This window comes from Salvia miltiorrhiza, chromosome 4 (genome assembly GCF_028751815.1).
Source record: "Salvia miltiorrhiza cultivar Shanhuang (shh) chromosome 4, IMPLAD_Smil_shh, whole genome shotgun sequence".
In the NCBI taxonomy this organism is placed as follows: domain Eukaryota; kingdom Viridiplantae; phylum Streptophyta; class Magnoliopsida; order Lamiales; family Lamiaceae; genus Salvia; species Salvia miltiorrhiza.
The window spans coordinates 13204044-13225958 of record NC_080390.1 but is presented as its reverse complement, the minus strand read 5'-3'; the positions used below and the strand labels follow the sequence as shown (position 1 = coordinate 13225958).

At 41.0% G+C, this 21915-nt stretch overlaps 2 protein-coding genes across 2 annotated transcripts; both read left to right on the top strand.

Moving 5' to 3' along the window:
* Positions 1-4315: 4315 nt before the first annotated feature.
* Positions 4316-10122, top strand: LOC131020091 (probable serine/threonine-protein kinase WNK5). The gene is made up of 6 exons (XM_057948746.1): positions 4316-5052; positions 7899-8164; positions 8239-8620; positions 8688-9009; positions 9080-9424; positions 9496-10122. The coding sequence occupies exons 1-6, from the start codon at positions 4969-4971 to the stop codon at positions 9867-9869; spliced, it is 1773 nt and encodes a 590-aa protein (XP_057804729.1). The 5' UTR covers positions 4316-4968; the 3' UTR covers positions 9870-10122.
* A 244-nt stretch (positions 10123-10366) lies between these two features.
* LOC131020089 (uncharacterized) lies at positions 10367-12439 on the top strand. The gene is made up of 3 exons (XM_057948745.1): positions 10367-10997; positions 11622-11940; positions 12022-12439. Exons 1-3 carry the CDS (start codon positions 10576-10578, stop codon positions 12226-12228), a joined length of 948 nt encoding a protein of 315 aa, XP_057804728.1. The 5' UTR covers positions 10367-10575; the 3' UTR covers positions 12229-12439.
* The last annotated feature ends 9476 nt before the right edge of the window (positions 12440-21915 follow it).

Below are 21915 nucleotides of genomic sequence, written 5' to 3'. Positions count from 1 at the left end.
TTTACAACCTTCAGGTAAAACAACCAACACCCAAGTGTGGTTTTGCATGATTGAATCAATTTCACTCTGGACTGCTTCCCTCCAGAGTAGTCTGTCTGGTCTAGAGAATGCCACTTTGATAGATGAAGGTTCTTCATCTAGCATGAAGGCGATATATTCTGGACCAAAGTCCTTGGCTATCCTGCCTCGTTTACTACGTCTTGGTTCTGACACTTCAAGGTCAGGGCCTGGTCGCTTTCGCGATTCGGGCACTGTCTCAACAGGTTCAGAACTAGTAGCTTCTTCTCTAGTATCGTTGCTTGTACTAGCTTCTTCTTTTCCCTTGTCTTTACAAGGAAAGATATTCTCAAAGTAAACAGCGTTATTTGATTCCATCGTCATTCCTACAGTCATTGTTGGAATGTCTGACTTGTGAACCAAAAAACGATGTGCATTGCTGTTTAGTGCATACCCAATAAAGATACAATCAATTGTTTTAGGACCGATTGTGACTTGTTTGGGTGGAGGCACTTGCACCTTGGCTAGACACCCCCACACTTTAAGGTATTTGTATGAGGGCTTTCTGCCTTTCCACAACTCATAGGGAGTGACGTCCCTTCCCTTGAGTGGTATTTTATTGAGGATATAGTTGGCTGATAGAACAGCCTCCCCCCACATGTTCTGGGGTAACCCATAACTAATCAACATGGCATTCATCATCTCCTTAAGAGTTCGATTCTTGCGTTCAGCAACACCATTAGATTGAGGTGAATATGGAGCAGTTGTTTGATGTATTATACCACTAGCGTTGCATAATTCCTCAAACGGAGCAACATATTCTCTCCCTCTATCACTTCGAACCATCTTAATTCGACTACCAAGTTGATTCTCGGCTTCTGTTTTGAAGTTCTAGAAAGCTTCAATAGCCTCATCTTTACTTCTTAGAAGATAAAGATAGCAAATACCTTGTGCAGTCATCAATAAAAGTGATAAAGTACTTCTTACCACCTCGAGTTTGCACAAACTTTAGATCACACACGTCGGTGTGGATTAGTTCTAAAGGTTTAGTGCTCCTTTCCACATAATGAAACGAAGACTTTGTCATTTTTGCTTCAACACAAACTTGACATTTGTTTTGAGTGTTAAGCTCGTTTATTTTTAGTAAATCCATATTTACCAATCTTTTTATAGCATTTAGATTCACATGTCTACAATGCTATAAATCACAACACTCAAATAGATAAGAAATAAACTCATTCTTATTATTATTGAGTTAGACAAGCTCATTGGCTATGCTCTACCAAAGTGCTATCTAAACAACGATTATTACAACTTGGACTCAAACTCTAGTCTAAGCCGCCAAGTTGTCTTGATCAACTTCTACTCGATGATAATGATATCACGTCTCGCCTTCTTCCTTTTGAGGTTGTAGCAATCCTTTGCCAAGTGGCCCGGTTTGCCACAGTTGTAGCAATCCTTCATTTTTGCTTTGCCCTTGTCCTTGGCATTTGGGCGAGCACGCTTGTTGTTGGAGGGACCGCCTTTCTCCAACAAGTTGCCTTTGATTTGAGGTGAGTTTTCGACCTTGGTCATACATTCCCTCACATCAAATTCTAGGCGCAGCTTGACCATGAGATCTTCAAGAGTCATCTCCTCTTTGTTTTGCATAAGGTAGCTCTTGAAGTCAATCCAGCTTGGCGGTAGCATCTCAATGACCGCCGCAGTGATGAAAGCTTCGGGCATTTTCATCCCTTCGGATTCCAACTCATGCAAGATAAGTTGGAATTCTTGCACTTGATCCATGATCGATCTACCATCGACCATCTTAAAGTCTAAGAACTTAGCTATTACATCATCACTACAGTACTTGTTCTCTAGTGCCTGCCAAAGTGGTTTGGAGGTCTTTACATTGGCGTATACATTGTATAAACTATCTTCTAAACCTTCTAAAATAAAATGTTTACAAAGATAGTCGCCATAGCGCCAATCGTCATATGCGGCATGCACCCAAAAATTGGTCTCGTTGTCCGCCGGCGCAGGTGGCTCGTCTTCCCACAGGAAATCGACCAAGCCCAAAGTCGTGATGTAGAACATCATCTTGTGCTGCCACATTTTGAAGTGTGACCCACCAAACTTAGGTGGCTTTTCGGCTATCGCATTTGCCCTCGGGGGCTGCGTTGGCACCGATCCCGCCATGTTGCCATGGCTCACCACGTTGGTCCCGAAGGCCCCAATCGTTCGTCCAAAAGTGGACCCCATGGAACCACTCGAAGTGGAACCAATCGTTGACCCAAACGAGGTTTGGCCAACCGTTCCTTGCACGGAACTATCTCCTCCAAGTGTGGTTTGGTTAGCACCAAACATGAAAGGAAGTGGTGTTGAACCACCAAAATGTCCACCACTAAAGGTGGAGGCAGCAGCGGCAGAGGTGGCGGGTGCCACGGTTGATGCGGCCGCGGCGGAGGCGGCGGCAGCAGTGGCGGCTGAAGCAGCGGCAGCAGCGTTGGCAGCGGCAACGGCGTTGGCAGCCTCGGTGGAGTTCGCAGGACCGGTCGACATCTCCAGCAAAGGTGTTTAAGTTTCGAAAATATTATGTTCAATTACAAGTTCAAAAACTCCCACGTTGCAAGCTATCTCGTCTTGCGATTGTTGGAATATAAGCTTGCGGGCGTAGTACAATTTAACACAGAAATGTAGGAGATGAGAATACAAGGGAAAAACTGTATTTGAAATTACAATCTAATAAAACCAGAAAGGCAGCCGAGTCGAGGAGGGTCCTCTGTCCGCAAGACGAGATACGCCCCGGTAGTGCTCTCGGTTTGGCGTGTCGTCCCCAAAGATGAAACGGCTTCGTCTCGTAGGTAGCAGCACCGCACACCAACGAGCTCCGGCGAACTGGAACGAGGCGAGAACAGAACTTTACGATGCAGAGTGCAGCAGAGTAAGAGTGTAATGCTTGTTTTCAGGTGTTGTGCTATGATGCATGGAGGCTGTCCTATTTATAGGGCACAGTCCACATCAATAGGGGGAGTTAATACCATTGATGGTATTTAAGTGTGTCGGGAGTTACAGACAGAAACGGACGTAACAGCCCTGCTGTTTGAATTTGCCATGAATTCTCCGACAGCGGTTACAGAAGTAACGGCTCTGCAGTAATGTGGAAGCTTCCTGGGAGACCAAGGGTCCTCCCGGGCCAAGCCCGAGCGGGCTTCGTGTGCATGCGCGTAGGCCCAACCGAGTTGGGCCTCGTCCCAAGTTTTCGTTGGTCCAAAAAGATAATAATCGGTGTGGGCCTAGGGTAGGCCCAAAGACCAGCCCAAAGACCACCCAAAGACCAATTGCCAAGATCCAAGTCCACGGCCGCGCGTCGGGTGACGGGGACGGGACGGGACCGGGACCGGGGCCGGGGCCGGGGCCGGGCGCCGGGCGTCGGGCGACGGGGCCGGGGCCGGGGCCGGGCGCCGGGCGTCGGGCGACGGGGCCGGGGCCGGGGCCGGGCGACGGGCGACGGGGCCGGGGCCGGGCGGGCGGCGGCGGCGGCGGCGCGCGCGTGTGGGCTGTGCAACCCGTCACGTGTGCACACAGTTTTATTACATCCTATGATGTAATAGCTTTTATACTGTAATAAATGTTATCCACATTCCGATGTGGGATAAGCATTAAATCTTATTTAATGCTTATCTTTTCCCACAGCTCAATGTTTCAAGTACCCAACTTTAAACAATTATTTCTCACTCACCGGAAATCGGTTTTGAGTAAATAAATATACTACGATCATCTACTCGGAACGTAGATCGATCCTGTCCCATTTAATTATGCTAAATTAAATGTTTTCGGTACTCGAAAAATTCTCAAAGATTGGTTACTCACAACCAATTTCCAACAGGTACTCAATCAACATTTATAATTAAAAAAAAACATTAAACATTTAGTGATTTTGTCTGTAAATGAAAATAAGACAACTATCATCAATGACTTCGTGCTATAAATTTTAAAATTCTCGAGAATGATATCTCCATTAAAAATCTAATCATGAACTATACATTCCTTCAAAACCGTTTTCACAAATTGCAGATATTTTAAATAAGTAATTACTACGTGTGTAATTGTATCTTTTCTTATCCGGCTAATAATATTCTCCATTAATATTATATCAATGCAGGCCCCCTCAATTATTGAGAATTTAAAATTAATCTCTATTTAAAAAAAAAAAAATGATCGAAAATTCCAAATTATCAACGTGGCGCACAACACTCGAAACTGTTAACGTATGATTATTAATCTGACTCTGTCTGCCCAATTCAGCCAGTAGCCTATTTCATTTCCTATTTAACTTATAAATTAATTAATGCAAGATTGAATTAGTATTAATTATAAACTGCATTAATCAATTTTCCCTTGACAATATAATATCCCATCCATCTTATCCCATTTTTCTGCCTCCAATTCTCCATTGCAGATTTTTGCTAACACACAGTAGTCTTCTCCTACAACACCACCTTCTCTCTCTCTCAACCACAAATGGTGCTGCAAAATCGTCGCCACAGATTCTTCAAATTCAGGAGCCCCGTTTCCTTAAAAGCCCCACTTTTCGATCATTTCCGCTTTTGAATTTCTTTTATTATTATTATTAAAAAGTAGCGCATCTTCCACCTTCAACAGTGTTTGTTGCTAGCTTTCAACTTTGCCCTCTATATTTATTGGGGTGTGGATTTCTTCTGTTTTTGTGAAGGAAGCAAATGAATTGTTACGAATTTTCACATCAAGTATTGGGAATGGGTTGGATTATGCTGCGCATAGACTACTCGCGCCTCTTCTGGCTCTTGTTCGGCGTCTTCTCCTACGAGAATCACGAAGGAAAACCTCGGATTTTCTAGCAAAAATCTCCCCTTTATTTCTTACTACTACCTACCTACCTACAATATTAATCCAAGTGTGTTTTGTTTCATTTTAATTGTTTTTTCTATATTATATATATATTGGTGAATTATGTATAAAAGTCGAGGTATGGAAGCCATGGATGATGGAGGGAAGCTGTACGTGGAGATGGATCCGTCTGAGAGATATGGTCGTGTAAGTTTATTTCTAATCTTGTGTTTTTGCAGTATATATTTTAGGGTTTTGCATGACAAAAAAATTTCTTGTTTTGGATCTGATTTGTAGTATTAATTAAATTAGAAGCGTTCCTTATAGATCTTCCATCAATAAAAATAAACTGGATTTATGAAGAAAGCTAGTTATGGACATGAGAGCTAGTTGACAATAAATTAACCATACTACTCTTCATCACCATTGACAAAAGAAGCTTAAAACTAACTAAAGTTGTCGAATCTCTCTCTCTCTCTTTCTCTCTCTATCGTTAATATCATATTGCAGCAACTAGCTAGCTAGGTGGTGGATGAATCCTTCCGTTGATTGACTTTAATTTATCGGTTTATATATATCTGGTGGCTAAATAAGAAAAAAATATACTCCATAAAATTGTTCACGCGTGACACCTTTCGTTCGCGGTTGGTAAGAACTACATATATATTATTATATTTATATATATTATACAATCAAACAAAATAGACAATTCGACTATACATTTATCTAAAATACACTTTGATCTGATCAACTGTGCAAGAAATTAAACTGGTTTGTTGAGCATAAATTTGCTTTAGAATAATATGTAAAAGATATATAGATCGAACGAGAAAGAGCTTTGTCGCGAAAATCATAGAATCAAAATAGATGATTAGGACATATATTTTCACCATTTTTTCACTCTTCACTTATGCTTGTAAGATGAATAATTTTCATCGGATTGAATAAAATTATTTTCCTCTCATTTTCACTCAAATTCTTGATAAAATTATCATGGATATTGATTTCATAATATATATTCTTCAATATTTTTCCACTGGCTAAAAAAAGGTAGGAACAACAAGATGTGATAAATTTTTTGGATAATATGTTCTCATCATATTTCTTCACCCTAAAAAACTTTGGCTAACAAAAAGGTGGGGACCACTAAAATGTGATAAAATTTTCACATCTTTCTTAGAGCCCAAATTTTTTTTTTAAGTCCATAATTTTGACTGTTCTGCAAATGTAGGACAATTTTTTCGGGCTTGCAATTGTAAGACAAATTTTCAAAAATTGAGCATAAGTAGGACAAATTGAGTCCGAAAAATCAATTTGTCCCGCTCAATTTGTCCTACAATTGCAAGCCCCAAAATTTTTGTCATACATTTGCAAAATGACCAAAGTTACGGTCCTAAAAACAAGAGAGAAGAAAGAATTTTTTAAAAATTTTAATCTTTAAATAAATATAACTTTTACATTTCAAATCAAATATTTACATAAAATATATCAAATTAAAGCTCTTATTGTGATCTTCAATTAGATATGCATATTAAATATTTTGAGTGGCAATTTTGGAGTGGCAAGATATTAAATTTTTTGCCACGCAAGAAAAGAAAATATAGGGGATCGAAGAAAAAAGAAAATAAAATAACCCTTAAAAGACAAGATTTCAATTTGAGTGGGAAATTTGGAGTTATAATAAAATTCAAGGTTTATTTATAAACTATATTTTTTATTTTTTTTTATCTTTTAATTATTTTATTTTATTTCTTTCTAAAATTGTAAAATTCAACTAAATTATAAAATATGTAATATGCATATCAAATTTAAAGATCACAATAAGAGCTTTAATTCGACATATTTTATGTAAATATTTGATTTGAATTGTAAAAGTTATTTTATTTAAAGATTAAAAATTTAAAAAAAAATCTATCTTCTCTCTCGTTTTTTTTAGCCCCGTAACTTTGATCATTTTGCAAATATAGGACAAAAAAAATTGGGCTTGCAATTGCAGGACAAATTGATTTTTCGGGCTCAATTTGTCCTATTTATGCTTAATTTTTGAAAATTTGTCCTACAATTGCAAGCCCGAAAAAAATTTGTCCTACATTTACAAAACAGTCAAAATTATGGGCCTAAAAAAACTTTGGGCTCTCTTTCTTACGATAAACTTACAACAAAAAGTAACACACATACCCTAAGACCATCTTTATCAGCAACCATCCAACCACCCAACCATCCAACCATCTTTAATATTTAATTATTTTCTCTCTCTTCCACATCACTAATATTCATCCAACCCAACCACCTCTATTTTTATTCATTTATCAATGACCACCCCAACCATCCAACCACTCAACCACAACATAATTTTATAATTATTTTATTATTATTTTTAATCGTAATAATTTTAATAATATTAAATATAAATTAAAATATTATAAAAAAATTAAAAAAATAACAAAATAACAAAATTTTAAATTACGACAAACTAAAAATATAAATTACAACAATCCAAACTCGAAATAGAAAAAAAATAATACATACTACGCATTTAATTATCATCTCCAAACTTTTGCAGAAAGTTGAAGAAAGAATTATTGTCTCCATCCATTGAAAAATAGAGAAACAAATAATAGAAGTTATATGTGGAGAGGATAAATGAGAGAATTTGAAGGTGTATTGAAATATACCAAGAGTGGTCTCTATTTATAGAGAATGAAAAAATATAAATTTTGGTATAATTTTTTTATTTTTTAAATATTTTATATAAAAGATATAATGATTTTTATCAATTATCTAAATAAAATCCACTCAACCAATAATATAATGACAAGTGTCATGAATCAATGCATTAAATTTGAAGAGAGAGAGAGAGACCAAGGGAGGTCCGATTTTTTCCATGGTCGACCACCTCTCCATTTTTACTTTGAATTGTTTTTTTTTTTTTTTCCCAAGAGGTCGACCAGGTCCCTCTTTTTTTGGCCGATAAACATGGTCTAAATTATCACCTACGTTTCTCTTCATCATTACGCGTATATTTAGTAATTGTAGTGAATTGATATGTGTAGTTGAAAGATGTTCTTGGCAAAGGGGCGATGAAGACGGTGTATAGAGGCTTCGACGAGGTTTTGGGAATGGAAGTGGCATGGAATCAAGTGAAACTCGACAACATTCTCAACTCCCCCGAAGACCTCCAACGCCTCTACTCCGAGGTTCACTTGCTCAAAACTCTCAATCACCAATCCATCATCAAGTTTCGTGCCTCGTGGATCGATCCCCATCGACGAACCTTCAACTTCATCACCGAGATGTTCACCTCGGGCACCCTAAGAGAGTACGTAATCGAATCTTGACCCGTCAGACCGTCTTACGTACACACATCTCTGACGACGATGTTGTCTTAATTAGGTACCGGAGGCGGCACAAGCGCGTGAGCCTCGGGGCCATCAAGAATTGGGCGAGGCAGATACTCGAGGGGCTCGAGTATCTGCACGGCCACGACCCTCCCGTGATCCACCGTGATCTCAAGTGCGACAACATCTTCGTCAACGGCCATCTCGGCCAGGTTAAGATCGGCGATCTGGGACTAGCAGCCGTTCTTCGCGGATCCCATCACGCGCATAGTGTCATAGGCACGCCGGAGTTCATGGCGCCGGAGCTGTACGAGGAGGAGTACGACGAGCTGGTCGACGTCTACTCATTCGGGATGTGTGTTCTTGAAATGCTCACATCTGAGTATCCTTACAACGAGTGCTCAAATCCTGCTCAAATCTACAAGAAAGTAACCTCGGTGAGATATATCATCATTGTCTCGAAACTCTGAGTTCAAACTGTACCTAATTTGGTGATCGAAACAGGGGAAGCTGCCAAAGTCGTTTGACATGATTGAAGATGAAGAAGCTCGAAGATTCATAGGGAGATGCTTGCAGAAAGCTCCCAATAGGCCATCAGCTACCGAGCTATTGAAGGATCCATTTCTATCCATTGAAGAAGAAGATGCTCAAGGATTTGCTTCCACCAAGATCATGTCTTCACCTCACAAGCCCAATGCTCCGTCTCTGAAGCCCTCCTCGCCGTCGCCTGCGGGTCCCATGCCGAGCACCAACATGACCATCACAGGGACTATGAAGCCGGAGGATGACACCATCTTTCTCAAAGTACAAATCTCTGATAAAAATGGTATGGAGTTCAACTAATCAATCTTGTCTAATTTCAAAGCTCTGTTCCCACTCTGATGAGAGTTCTTCAGGCCCTGCAAGAAACATCTTCTTCCCTTTCGAGATCACGAGCGACACTGCCCTTGACGTTGCAACGGAGATGGTGAAGGAGCTCGAGATAACGGATTGGGAGCCGTCTGAGATTGCCGGCATGATCCATAAAGAAATCACTCGTTTGGTGCCGTCGTGGAAGAGCTGCAGCCCCTGTCGAATCCCTCAGAAGCAGAGCTTCATCAACTACGACGACGAGCAAGATGAAGAAGACAATGACGATAATAGTCCCCACCACCCTTTCTACACCAGCTCCTCCCATTCCTCCTCACAAGCTTCCCTCCCAGAGCTCTACGAAGCAAAATCTCTTAGCGGTTGGCTTCACGGTATGCATACATAGTCACAAACTGTAATCAAACATGGTGATGTTGTAACACAAGACGTCAATTTGATGCAGATGAAGGTGATGACACAAGTTCTGTGAGCTCCTCCTGCTCGGACAAGTACAACAATCTCAAGTACTTCTCTGCAAATGACGACGAATGTCTGATAATCTCAAGGAGTAATCAAAAGTGCACAAGATTTGGACCTGAAGGGAGCACCATCAACGGCCTAAACATGTACGACTGCAGCTCAAGGCCTCCACAGAGGATGATGCCAAGGACGGCGTCGCTGGTGGACATACGCAGCCAGTTGCTGCACAGGACGCTTGTGGAGGAGGTAAACAAGCGCCGCATGTTCAACACTGTCGGGGCGCTCGACCACATCGGGTATAAGCAGCCGGATTGTCAAGCCAGGAGTGGGAAATCAGTGGATAGGAGAAGAGCTTGAATGGTGCAATATCTCGCCAACAACCAGATGATTCCCAATTTGGAGATTTTAAAGTTTTTTCTGTCTTCTTTGGTGTGTGATCTGTTCATTTTTGAACCTTTTCCTCTGCTGTAAAGCATGTTTCCAGACATTTATAGGAAGATGGCATGCTGGCAAAATGTAAGAGTTTGCAATAAAAGTTCATGTAAGATACACATGTATATACACATATTTGTTTTGACTCATAATGAGAGGTGAATCTAAATTTATATAACTGCTGCAGTTATTCAAGATCGAACAATATATTTTATAGATATATAAATTCAATGCAAGATTCAATCTTGTCACAAAACAAGGTTTGATATTGCATCTTCATTAATGCATCTTATAAGTAATAAAGATGTAAATTTAAATTTAATAAGAGACTCGAGCTAGCAATATGATTTTTCTATCAATATCATCACCAATTATATTGCAACTCGTATTTCATTATTCAAGCTAGCATGTTGTCTTACACCGTGATTGAGAATTATTTGATCGTCCTTCTGCAAGAAAAGGGTAAAATTATTATAGAATCAAATTGAATTCGGAAATAATAAATGGTACAAGTAGTGCAATGCATGCCATAGAACGTGCATCTTACGACTTGTACGTACGTGCACCGCACCACGGCCATGCACTTTAAACACCCCCAAAATTCTCGCGGCCAACGCTTACCCCTCTTCCAATGGCGGAAAGAATTCCGCCGCCTATCCCCACCGCCAAAGGCGTTCGATCCGCGGCGGATCCGATCCTATCCGAACAAATAGACCGATCCGCTGCTCAGATCCCCGAGCTGAAACTTCCTCAACACGTCGCTCTATCCAAACCAGACGAAATCAGCTACGAATCGCTTGTGTCGAGGGAAGATGAATCGGTGCGAGGATTATTGAGATCGGTGAGGGATTTCGGAGCAGTTGGAATCAGCGATCACGGAATTCCAACGGAGGAGCTGAGATTCGCTTTGGGTAATTACAGCGATCGGATATTCACGGTCGAGTACCGCACCAGTTATGGAGATCACGAGCAGATTGAATGGGGCGGCGATGATCGCCGGATTGCTGAAGAGGCTGCGGCGGCGATCGGTGAGCAGAATTATCAGATTTTCCGGTGAGAATTTTCGAATTTCGGGTTTTGCATTTTATATTTTTTGCAATTCGAAAAATTCTCAACTTTGGGCCACAATCATAATTGGGCCTCGATAATATGCTTTTAGCCCAAAATTTCTTATATAGTATTATAAATGGGCCTCAGTAGATACTCCCTCCGTCCCGCGAGTCTTGACACGTTTGGGTTCGGCACGGGAATTAAGGAGTTGTAGATTAGTGTTTTAAATATGTAATTAATAAAGTATAAAATTGATAAAGTAGGAGAGAGAAGGTAATAAAAGTGATAAAGTAGGTGAGATAATATAATAAAGATGATAAAGTAAGAGAGAGAAGGTAATAATTATTGCCAAAAAAGGAAACGTGTCAAGATTCGTGGGACGGCCCAAAAAGAAAAACGTGTCAAGACTCGTGGGACGGAGGGAGTATGTTTTAAACCCAATAATCCATACAAGTATACAACAACAAAAATCCACATTTTCAATTAAATATTTCCTTTATGTGGATAGACATATTTATCATAGTTGCCCTTTATTCATTCAGAATATTTTGGGACATTACAAGTATAATTGTCACTTAATTTATTGTAATAAGGATGTTATTTACGCCATATTTTCCCCCTACGCAGCCAAAAGATGGACAATGCAGCAATAAAACTCGAAGCAATTGCCAAAGAATTGGCTGACGTCATAGCTCAAAGCGGCATAAATCAATATCATGAAACAATTAAATTTGGAGAGTCAAAATTTAGCATTCAGAGGTACAATCGAACCAATCGAAATTCATCATCCGTAAGTAGTGAAACAAGGCAAGAATCCGAGCCCTATGCTTTGAGCCTCCATCTTTTCCTAGAGTCGGGTGAATTCCGCCTCAAACATGACTTAAGTCTCGTCTCATTTGAAACGAAACCCGAGTCCCTTATTGTGACCACGGGGAAACAGATTGAGGTGAGCCTCCCCTCTAAATTGTATTGAATCGAGTCGAATCGAATTGAATAATTTTTTATTTTTTATTTTATATATATTTAGGAATGGAGCGTGGGAGAAATTAAATCGGCGGAAGGGAAATTCATGGTGAAGCCTCTTCTTCACACGAGCAAGGCGTCGCTTTCCTTGCGACAGAAATGGACAATATCCAAGTCGAAATCAGACAAGGCTATTTCTTTGTCGGAACAGATTTTGATTCTACTCGTTATTGCATTGCTTTATAAGTTCGTTTCTTACATATTTTCTTGAATATATTAAATGCTCAAATAATAGCAATCTTGAAAATATGGGCTATCTATTGCCGTGATGAGATTTTGCCACGTTTTTTTTTTTATGAGACATATGAAACTAAAAGCACTGCATTATTTGTATGTGCGATGTGTACTATTGAGGCAAGTCAGACGCATTGTTTTTGGAAGTTTTTATGTATGCAATGAATTGATTATATCATTAATCACTAGTTAAGGTTGATTTTCTTAGGATCGACACGTGAGATTTAATTGCGGCAATTACTTCTTAATCATGTATATCATTCTCATAATTAGTGATTGAAAAGATGGGAAAGCTAGAAATGACAAATTATAATGATTGAATTGGTGGTTAAAAAGTTTCGATCAATCAAATCTTTTCTCCCTTTCGGTAAGTAACTCGCCCATTAAACAATTCTAACTAGACATGCTTGCTGCTTTAAGTGGACATCAATTAATTCCTTAATTATTTGACAATTTTTCATAGTCAATGAACATATATAGACACTACAATGAATTAAAAAACAGCTGCATAATAGTAATGCACCTACACGGCGGTTTAATTTATCTATAATTGTAAACTAGATTCATATTTTATATATATTAACTATATATAAATATATTTTGGTGGAAAACGGAACATATGGATCTCTTAACTTTAGATAATATATTATTTCCGGTATAGAGAAATCGCAATCATTTATCTTATACTCCCTCCGTCTCAATATTCAAGTCCCGTATTCCTTTTTGGGTCGTCCCAATATTCAAGTCCTCTTTCCTTTTTTAGCATTAATTAGGATACAATTAATAGATTTAATTATGTCTCTCTCTCTTTTCACAAACCAACCCACGTGCTCCTCTCTCTCTCTCTCTCCTCACTTCTCTCCTCTCTCTCAAATCGTCATCTGCCCCCTCTCTCCTCTTCTTCTTTCACCACCTCCAAATTCCAATCCCTCCACCTTCGACCTTCCACCGCCTCGCGCCTCTGCCGCTATCCTCTTGCACCGCCTCCAACGCCACCACTGGAAACCCTAGATTTCCCTCCGCCCTCTTCCTCCCCTGCCTCGCCGCCCGTTTTCTGGCGACCAGGGCTCTGCCCTCTCCTGGTGACAACAAGGCGCCGCCGCCTCCAATCTCTCCATTGCCTCCACCGCCTCTCAGCAGGAATAAGGGCGGCGACTCGCCGGCCCCTCAGCAGCGGCGGCGGCGAATTCCAGATAGAGTGACGAAGGTGGAAGTCCTGCTGCCTCGCCGGAAATCGAGCACAGCAGCGGCGGTTCGCGGAGAGAGGTGTTGTTGTGTTGGCTTGTGCTGTTGGTGTTGATGTGTGAGCGTCAGTCGGGGGAGAGAGGTGAGAGTCGGGAGTCAGGGCGGCAATGGCGGTGGCTATTAGCTGCTGCTGTCCGGCCGAACAATGGGAAGAGGGAGGGGGAGCTAGGGAACGGAGGTGCGGACGCCGGAAATCGAAGGAGGGGCAGATTTAGAGATCTAGGGTTTCAGTGTGATTTAGAGAGATGAAGGTTAGGAGAAATGGGGAGGCGATTGGCGGCTTTGGGCGTGCGGTGGTGGTTGGCCTTGCTAACCGCTGCGGCTGCCGGATTTCAGAGGGAGGCTGGCGGCGGAGTTGCCGGAGGAGGCGTCTGCTCTCTCATTGATTGTATGTGTGTGGGTGTTAATTAAGAAATAAAATAATATTAATTAAAGCACTAATTATGTGGTCCCTACTGTTTTTACATCTATTTTAACTCTCCTAAATACTCGTGCCCAAAAGAAAGGGGACTTCATTATTGGGATGGAGGGAGTATTTACTTATGGTATACCTTAATTACGATATGGAGAATATACTATATTGTACCTTGTCTCCAATATGAAGAAATCGCATACATTGATCTTATTATTACGGTACCTTTATCTCGGTATACCGTATCATGTTTTGGTATACCGCACTTTCACGGTATACCAAAATAATCGATATATTGAAATTGATAAATTTCAGTACGATATACCGGTAACTTATTATTATTTTTTTTAAATCTGCTTACCTAATGAGCAATATCTAACAAATTAATATATAACGTCAACAATCAAACTCAAATACAACAAAATAAAGGGTTAATTATGCGAAAAATCATGAACTTTGGGCCGATTTCTAAGTTTTCCATGAACTTTTTTTTTTTTTTATCAAATTTTCCCAGAACTTAACCAATTGATCAATTTTGCCATGGTTTTGAGAAAACCCCAAATAGAGTGCTGACATGGCACTTTTCAGTCACCTGAAATATGACATGACTCCGCCGGATGGAAACCAAAACGATGTCGTTTAGTTGGGGGTAAAACGACGTCATTTTACCTCAAATTCCAGCCCTCGTCTTTTCCTCTCTGAACTCCAGCGAGGAGCCGCCCACCGGACCACCCCTGCCCTCAGTCTTGCAGAGCCCTAATTTTCTGTCTACTGCTCTTTCTTCGTCCACCTCCAAAGACGCAACCACCATCGTCGTCGAAAAAAAATCCGGAGAGACTACATCGGAGGGCAGCGGCTACATCCGGTCCACCCCCAACGCAGAGCCCTAATTTTCTGTCTATTTGCTTGATTTTCAACACTAGCAACGCTAACACATACACACACAAGATCAAAATCGAAAATTTCCCAACAATTAAAGGAAACTCATTCCCCAAATCGACAAATTTTCAATTCACCCAACCGATTCCTTCAATGGAGGCCCCAGGCTCATCGAAGAAGATGATAGCGATGCAGGAGGAGATGGTGGTCAACGATGGCGGAGCTCTGGTGATGGGGGTGGAGGAGCGAAGGGGGCGGCGGCAGAATTCTTCAATTCTAGAGCTGACTAAGTATTCTTCAATTCCAGAGCAAAGTATTCTTCAATTTCAGAGCTGACTAAGCCTTGCCAGAGGCAGCTCTGCCAACTATGCCCGACTCAGCTCTGCCCGACTCTACAACTCTGCTCTGCTCTGCAGACTCTGCTCTGCTCTGCCGACTCCCCCACTACGTGCCACATCAGCTCGGTATTACCACGTAGGCGACAGGTCAGCTTGGTATTACCACGTAAGCGACACGTCAGCTCGGAGCTTCACCGGAGCAAAAAAGCATGGAAAAATTGTTCAACCCCTTAAGTTCAGGGAAAATTTGATAAAAAAAAAGTTCATGGCAAACTTGGAAATCGGTCCAAAGTTCATGATTTTTTACGTAATTAACCCTAAAATAAATAAACTACAAAGTTTCGTTCATGTCTCAACAATTTCAAACTAGTACAAGTCTACAACATAACAAAATTGACATTGTCTACATCATAAGTCTCAATAATTAAACTTCAACAAAAGCAAATTCAAATAATCAACCATTTTAACTTCAAATTCCAACATCTCACGACCTGCAAAATTTAGAACTAATTCGTACTCCCTTTATCCCAATAGTAATGTTTCACTTTCCTTAATGGACGTCCCAATACAAATGTCACATTCCCTTTTAGGCAATATATTCTCTCTCTATACCTAATATTTAAATAATTTTCATCAATCCACTTTATCTACCTTTTGACACATTTCTTAATCTTCGTGCTCAAAAGCTATGGGACACTACTATTGGGACGGAGGGAGTAATATCTAACCAAATATAAGTTTGAATAATTAAAAAATACTTCATCTGTCCCAGTTAATTTGATCAACTTCTTTTCGGTACTAGATTTTAAAAATTAATCAATATAATTACAAAATTAAGTGTTTTTGATAATAAAATGAATAAGTGATTAGATGTTTCCTTTGCTTATATTTGTTTCATATAAAAAAATTGATCAATTAGTTGGGACGGTTCAAAAATGAATATTGATCAAGTTAGTTGGGACAGAGGGAGCTCTTTTTTATATTGTTTGATGATATTTATATTTCTCAAACTTGTATATTCATATACTCCATTTGTCCCAACTTTTAGTATCCAATTTTTATTTTTTGATCGTCCCATATTTTAGTATTCATTTCTATTTTTAATAAAGTAAGTGGGGCTCTTGCTCCACTTTAATTATTTTAACACTCACATAAAAAGTGAGACCCTTATTCCACTCACAACACACCACACCACACCACTTTAATTAAACTCGTGTCACTCTCAAATGGATGCTAAAAGTTGGGACGGGGGGAATAATAAACTTCGTAGATGTTATAAATTATATTTAATTTATTGTAGAACAATTATTATACAATATAACTATAGTATAAATATTGATCAGTACTTTTAAAAATATATACATAAAAAATATACAATAATCCTAATAGAGATTATATACAATATAAGTATATAACTATAGTAATTTATATATAATGATCTCCATATAGATTATATACATCATTCTATAATATTAATCAATATTTTTAAAATATAGATTTTAATACGGTATATACCATGAGTTTTGGTATACCGATACATACCGACAACAATATATACCAGAACAAGATATGATACCTTATTACCGGTATATACTAGATATTACGGTATGCTATAATAAGGTATGATACCGCATCACTGGTATATATCGTTATGCGGTATATAACGTTATGCAGTACATACCACTAATATGATATAACACCCTATTATGGTATACCGCAACATCCGGTGTACACTGGTTTACCGGTAATAACATATCATACATTCTTCTAGTATATACCTTTAATATGGTATTTATTGATTTTTTCGATATATATCGCGATATCGGTATATATTTGTATACCTCGATATCTGGAAAACTAATACCTTTAACTTACCGTAAATCTTCAGTACGGTATCATACCTTACTGAAAAATTTGATATATCTTAAGTTTGATATTTTACTGCTGAATTAAACTTCTATTGAGGAAAGAAAAAAAACCTAAAAACCCAACGAAGCGAGAAAAGCCAACGAGGGGCCGAGCCTTATCAAAACCTTACCAGCGAAAACCCTGTGGGAAAACACCGGCTAAGGAAAAAGATTACTCGTCTATTACAAAGCAAGAGACGAACAAATTAAAAAATGTGAACTTGATAAAACAAGTAATGCGAACAAGAGAAACACCATAGGAGCCAGGCCACGTTCGAGGCAAGATATTTCAGTATGTACAAATGTTAGGTCCGGAGGGTCTCGAATAGGTGTATAGGGGGGGGAATACACCTATAGGCTATTTTTCGAAAATGAAACTTTAAATACAAACTGACTCAACCTTTTTAGTGAAAGAGTTTTGTCAAAACAGGTTGACGACTGATACTGAATACTCTTAAGTAAAGAGTTATCAGTTAGGTCAAAGACCTTAACTGATACACGTAAGGCTTCAGTCGAGTTTGTTAAATAGAGAGATGTTATGAATCTTACTGAGTATCTGAACATAGATCAGTTAGACTGATAACACACGCAACGGAAAACTTTTGTTTCGAAATAGCCTGTGATTTTAATCAAGTTGTCAGCAGTTAAGTTTCTCTTTGCAATTAATCAGTTTTCAGTTTAAGAAAGTGAGAGTACAAGTAAGAAGGTAAATACTGAAAGCTGTAAATAACACAGAGATTTTTACGTGGTTCGAAAAACACTTCCTACATTCACGATCGGTTGATCAGACCAACAACTTCACTGGGCATGTGCTTACAGATGCACAACAAACGGATGCATGTGCTTACGGGTGCACATCAAACCTGAACGTGTGCTTGCGGGTGCGCAACAAACTGAAACAATTCAGATAGGATCTTCAGTACCAACACACTGGGTTGGATTTCTCACTCTTAGCGCACACTGGGCACTAAGATCTCACGGAGACAGAACACTGGTCTGAACTCCTTTTCGACAAAAACTCTCAATTCGGTCCGTTGAAAAGAGGTTTGAAAACTTGCCAACTAAACCACAAATAACAAGTTTTTTGCAATCAGTTTTACATAAGCTTTGGATATACAATATTTGTCTAAGTTCTAAGAGAATGTATGTAATCAGCAGTGAATGATTTTTGGCTTTGTGATTCTCTTCTTCGATTCAAACTTTGAGGAAGCTTGGTTTTGCTGATTAACGAATTCGGTAGCATTTCAGCTTATGTTGTTGAATCGGTGAAGATTGAAGTGATCATCGAGCGCAATTTATAGGAGACGTCTTGAATAGATCCGTTGGCGGAGATGGTCTTCAAGATTTCTTCCATTAGAGAGTAATTTGAACTTGGGCTGATGCTTCAATCTTCGAGGTTCCTTATTTGGTGAGAACGGCTACTTTGAAGAGCAGGAGACAGGACATTGTTTACCTCGTATTTGGGCAGTTTTTGCGTATGTTCTGCTGTGCTTTCGAGCGTGTTTTCATGACTTGTGCCTTCTATTTCACGTGCTCGATGATCTTTTGGGTATGTTACTGTCGTATGCAGGAATTAGGAGTTACCGTGCGTGTTGGCTTCGTTTGGAGCAGTTTCAGAGGAAAAGCTCACGGCCGCCGCCGTCCCACGGCCGCCGCCGTATACGGCGCCGCCGTCCCACGGCGGCCGCCGTCTAGACGGCGCCGCAGCCCCACGGCGCGAGCCGTGCAATTTTTTGGAGAGTCTGCGAAAGGCCATCACGGCGGCGCCGTCCCACGGCGGCCGCCGTCCACGGCGCCGCCGTCTCACGGCCGCCGCCGTGCCTGTTCAAATCCGGCAGTTACGGATTTTCGTATAAAAACCCATTTTTAGGGTTTTTCTAGGGGCTCCCGATCAGCAGAGCCTCTAGGGCGATTTTCCAGTATTTCCCATTATTTTTAGAGTTTCTAAACTTTGATTTTCGCTTTCGGATTCATCGGATTGTTTGTGATTCATACTATCACTTCATCGGATTACTTTTCATTGGATCGTTACGTTGTGTAAGAACTTCTCCATTTTCCTTAGTTAATTGAATCGTTGGTTTTATTTGAATTCTTAGTTAATGCTTTGATGATTGTGATGATGGTGAATGTTATGTTTTGTGATTGATGACGTTTGATCTCGTTTAAATTGTTAGAATCGTTGGTTTATTATTGTTGCTTTCAGAATATCTTATTGGTGGATGTTTAATAATCTTTTTAATGGTCTTGAAGTTTTCTTAAGTTTGAATTGGATGCTTGATTTAGTTTCTTGCCTAGGTAGTAATTAATCGTTGATGTTCATGAGTTTATGATCGTTTGGTTTAGAGTACTAGATTGAAACCCTAGTTGATTGCCTTAATGTTTAATCTCTATGTCCTTAGTTATTACATGTCTACTGCATTAGTTAATATTTATTGCTTTCTTCCGTTTATGTTTTGGTGATTAGAGTGCGAGATAGTGCCAGACCCAACTTTCCGATTAGAGTGTTTAGGTTTTATTTCTGTACTTGTGAGTAGCACAATTGAAGCCCTGCTAAGTCTTCCTTGAGAGACGACTTGAGTCACATTACCACCCTAGGACGACCTCGTGTAAATTCGAGTCCATCCGCTAGGTGTTTTTGGATGAGTCAAATTTTGGCGCCGTTGCCGGGGAAGGCTTTAGGCATTTGATTGTGTTGCATTGTTTTCCGTGTTTATTTTTGTTTATTTCTTTTGACTTGGTTATTTTCTCCCTCCGGTGCGTTTGATTTGGTTTGCTAGTGTTGTGTATGCAAGGTCGCCGCAGCTTGAAAAGAAAGCTTGCACCTTACTACGACAACATTCATCGACCTAGGGAGGTCCTTCTAAGCCTGGAGGAGGAGTCCGAGTCCAGTTCGAGAATTCTTGAGGAATCACAGTCTCGAGAGGGAGACCGTGAAGAGAGAATCGCTGCCAACCCCATTCTGGAAGCCATTGAGGATACACCTTCCGTGCACTCTGACGAAGAAGAAGAAGCTCGGCCCAACCCTGACCAAGAAACCATGGCGGAGCAGAACGTCCAGTACATGGGAGATTTTTCCAGGCCAGTTATTGGGGCCACTAGCACGTCAGCGATAGTGCTTCCCACGGCGGTCCGGAATTATAATCTGAAGCCCAACGATTCAAACCTGCTGCCGCTCTTTTATGGGATGCCGAGTGAGGACGCCTTACAGTTCATCCGTGACTTCTGCACTCAAGTGCAGACCTTCCCACTACTGGAGCTGACCGAGGATCAGTTGAGACTCAAGTGCTTACCTTATGCACTCAAGGACCGGGCTAGAACGTGGTTACTGTCCTTGCCGCCAAACTCCATCACCACATGGGCGGAGGCGAGTGAGAAGTTCATGCTCAAATACTACCCTAATCACAAGACGCAGGAGATTAGGACTCAGATAATGAACTTCATGCAAGGAGCTGACGAGCCCCTTCACGAGGCTTGGGAGAGATTCCAAGAGCTTCTCCGCCAGTGCCCGCAGCACCAGTTGGCTCCCGTCATGTTAATGCAGTTCTTCTATGACGGATTGATTCAGACGGCACAGTTTATGGTGGATAGTACCGCTGGGGGCAACATTGCCCGAAAGACAGCCGATCAGCTCAAGGAGATCTTCAACACTCTTGCCGCGAGTTCTCAACAAAAATCAGTCAGAGGAAGGAGGATCGAAGCCAATGCTGTAGCCCCAAACAACGAGCTGCAGAAGCAAGTAGCGGACCTGATGAGGCAAGTTCAGCATCTAAGAATGAATCAGGTGGAGCCTCAAACCGTTCAAGCACCGCCCGCTCAAGCACCGCCAGCTCAGGCACCGCCAGCAGAAGGATGTGGCATATGTGGCGATTTTAGCCACGGAACCAACGAGTGCCACCGAATGGGGGAGTTCACACCTGAAGGGGAGGCAGAGGTCTACGCTGCCCAAGGATACCAGGGGAGACCTCAATTTGAGCAGAGGCCCATGATTAATCAAGGGCAACAGAATTACAACTCGGGGTGGAGAACTCAGCAGAATTCTGGATGGAGGAACCAAGCGCCTGGCCAAGGGTCGGGATCAAATCAAGGAAATCAATTCCGCCGTCCTCCTCAGCAATTTGGGTATCAGAACCAGCAGCAGTTCTACCCACCTCAACAGCAGTTCCCCTTTCCTCAGCAGCAGAACTACCCTCAAGCTTACCAGCAACAACCCCCGCAGTATCAGCAGTACCAACAACTCCCTATGCAGCAGGGGAATTTTCAGCAGCAGCAGCAGCAATTTCAGACTGCTCCTCAGCAGTTTCAGAAGCAAGCCCAACCACAGAAGCCGACTCTCGAGGACACAATGCAATCTTTTATGGAGATGACCAAGCAGAGCATGGAGTCCCAGTCGGCTACAATCAAGCGTCTCGAGACAACCGTTGGGCAGCTCTCCGGGACATTGAATCAGATGCAGCAACAACAACAACCAGGGAAGCTCCATGGACAAGGATTGCAGCCCCACCAAGCCCAAGCAGTTACGGTTTTACGCAATGGAAAGGTGGTGAATAACAAAGTGGAAGCCCCTGTGGAAGAACCACCCAAAGAAGCTCGCATGGAAGAGCAAGTAAAGGAGCCGTTGCAGCCAAGAGAGGAGGAAAAGGAGAAGGAGAAGGAGCCCGAGGTGAAGCTCCACAAGGCTGCCAAGCCATACAAGCCACCGGTTCCTTACCCAAGCCGGTTGAAGAATGAAAAGCTGGACCAACAGTTCACCGATTTCTACAACATGTTGGCAAAGGTGAACGTGAACCTGCCACTTCTGGACGTGATCAGAAATGTCCCGGCTTACGTGAAGTTCTTCAAGGAGCTGGCGTCCAAGAAGAGAAAGTTTGTTGACAACGAGAAGA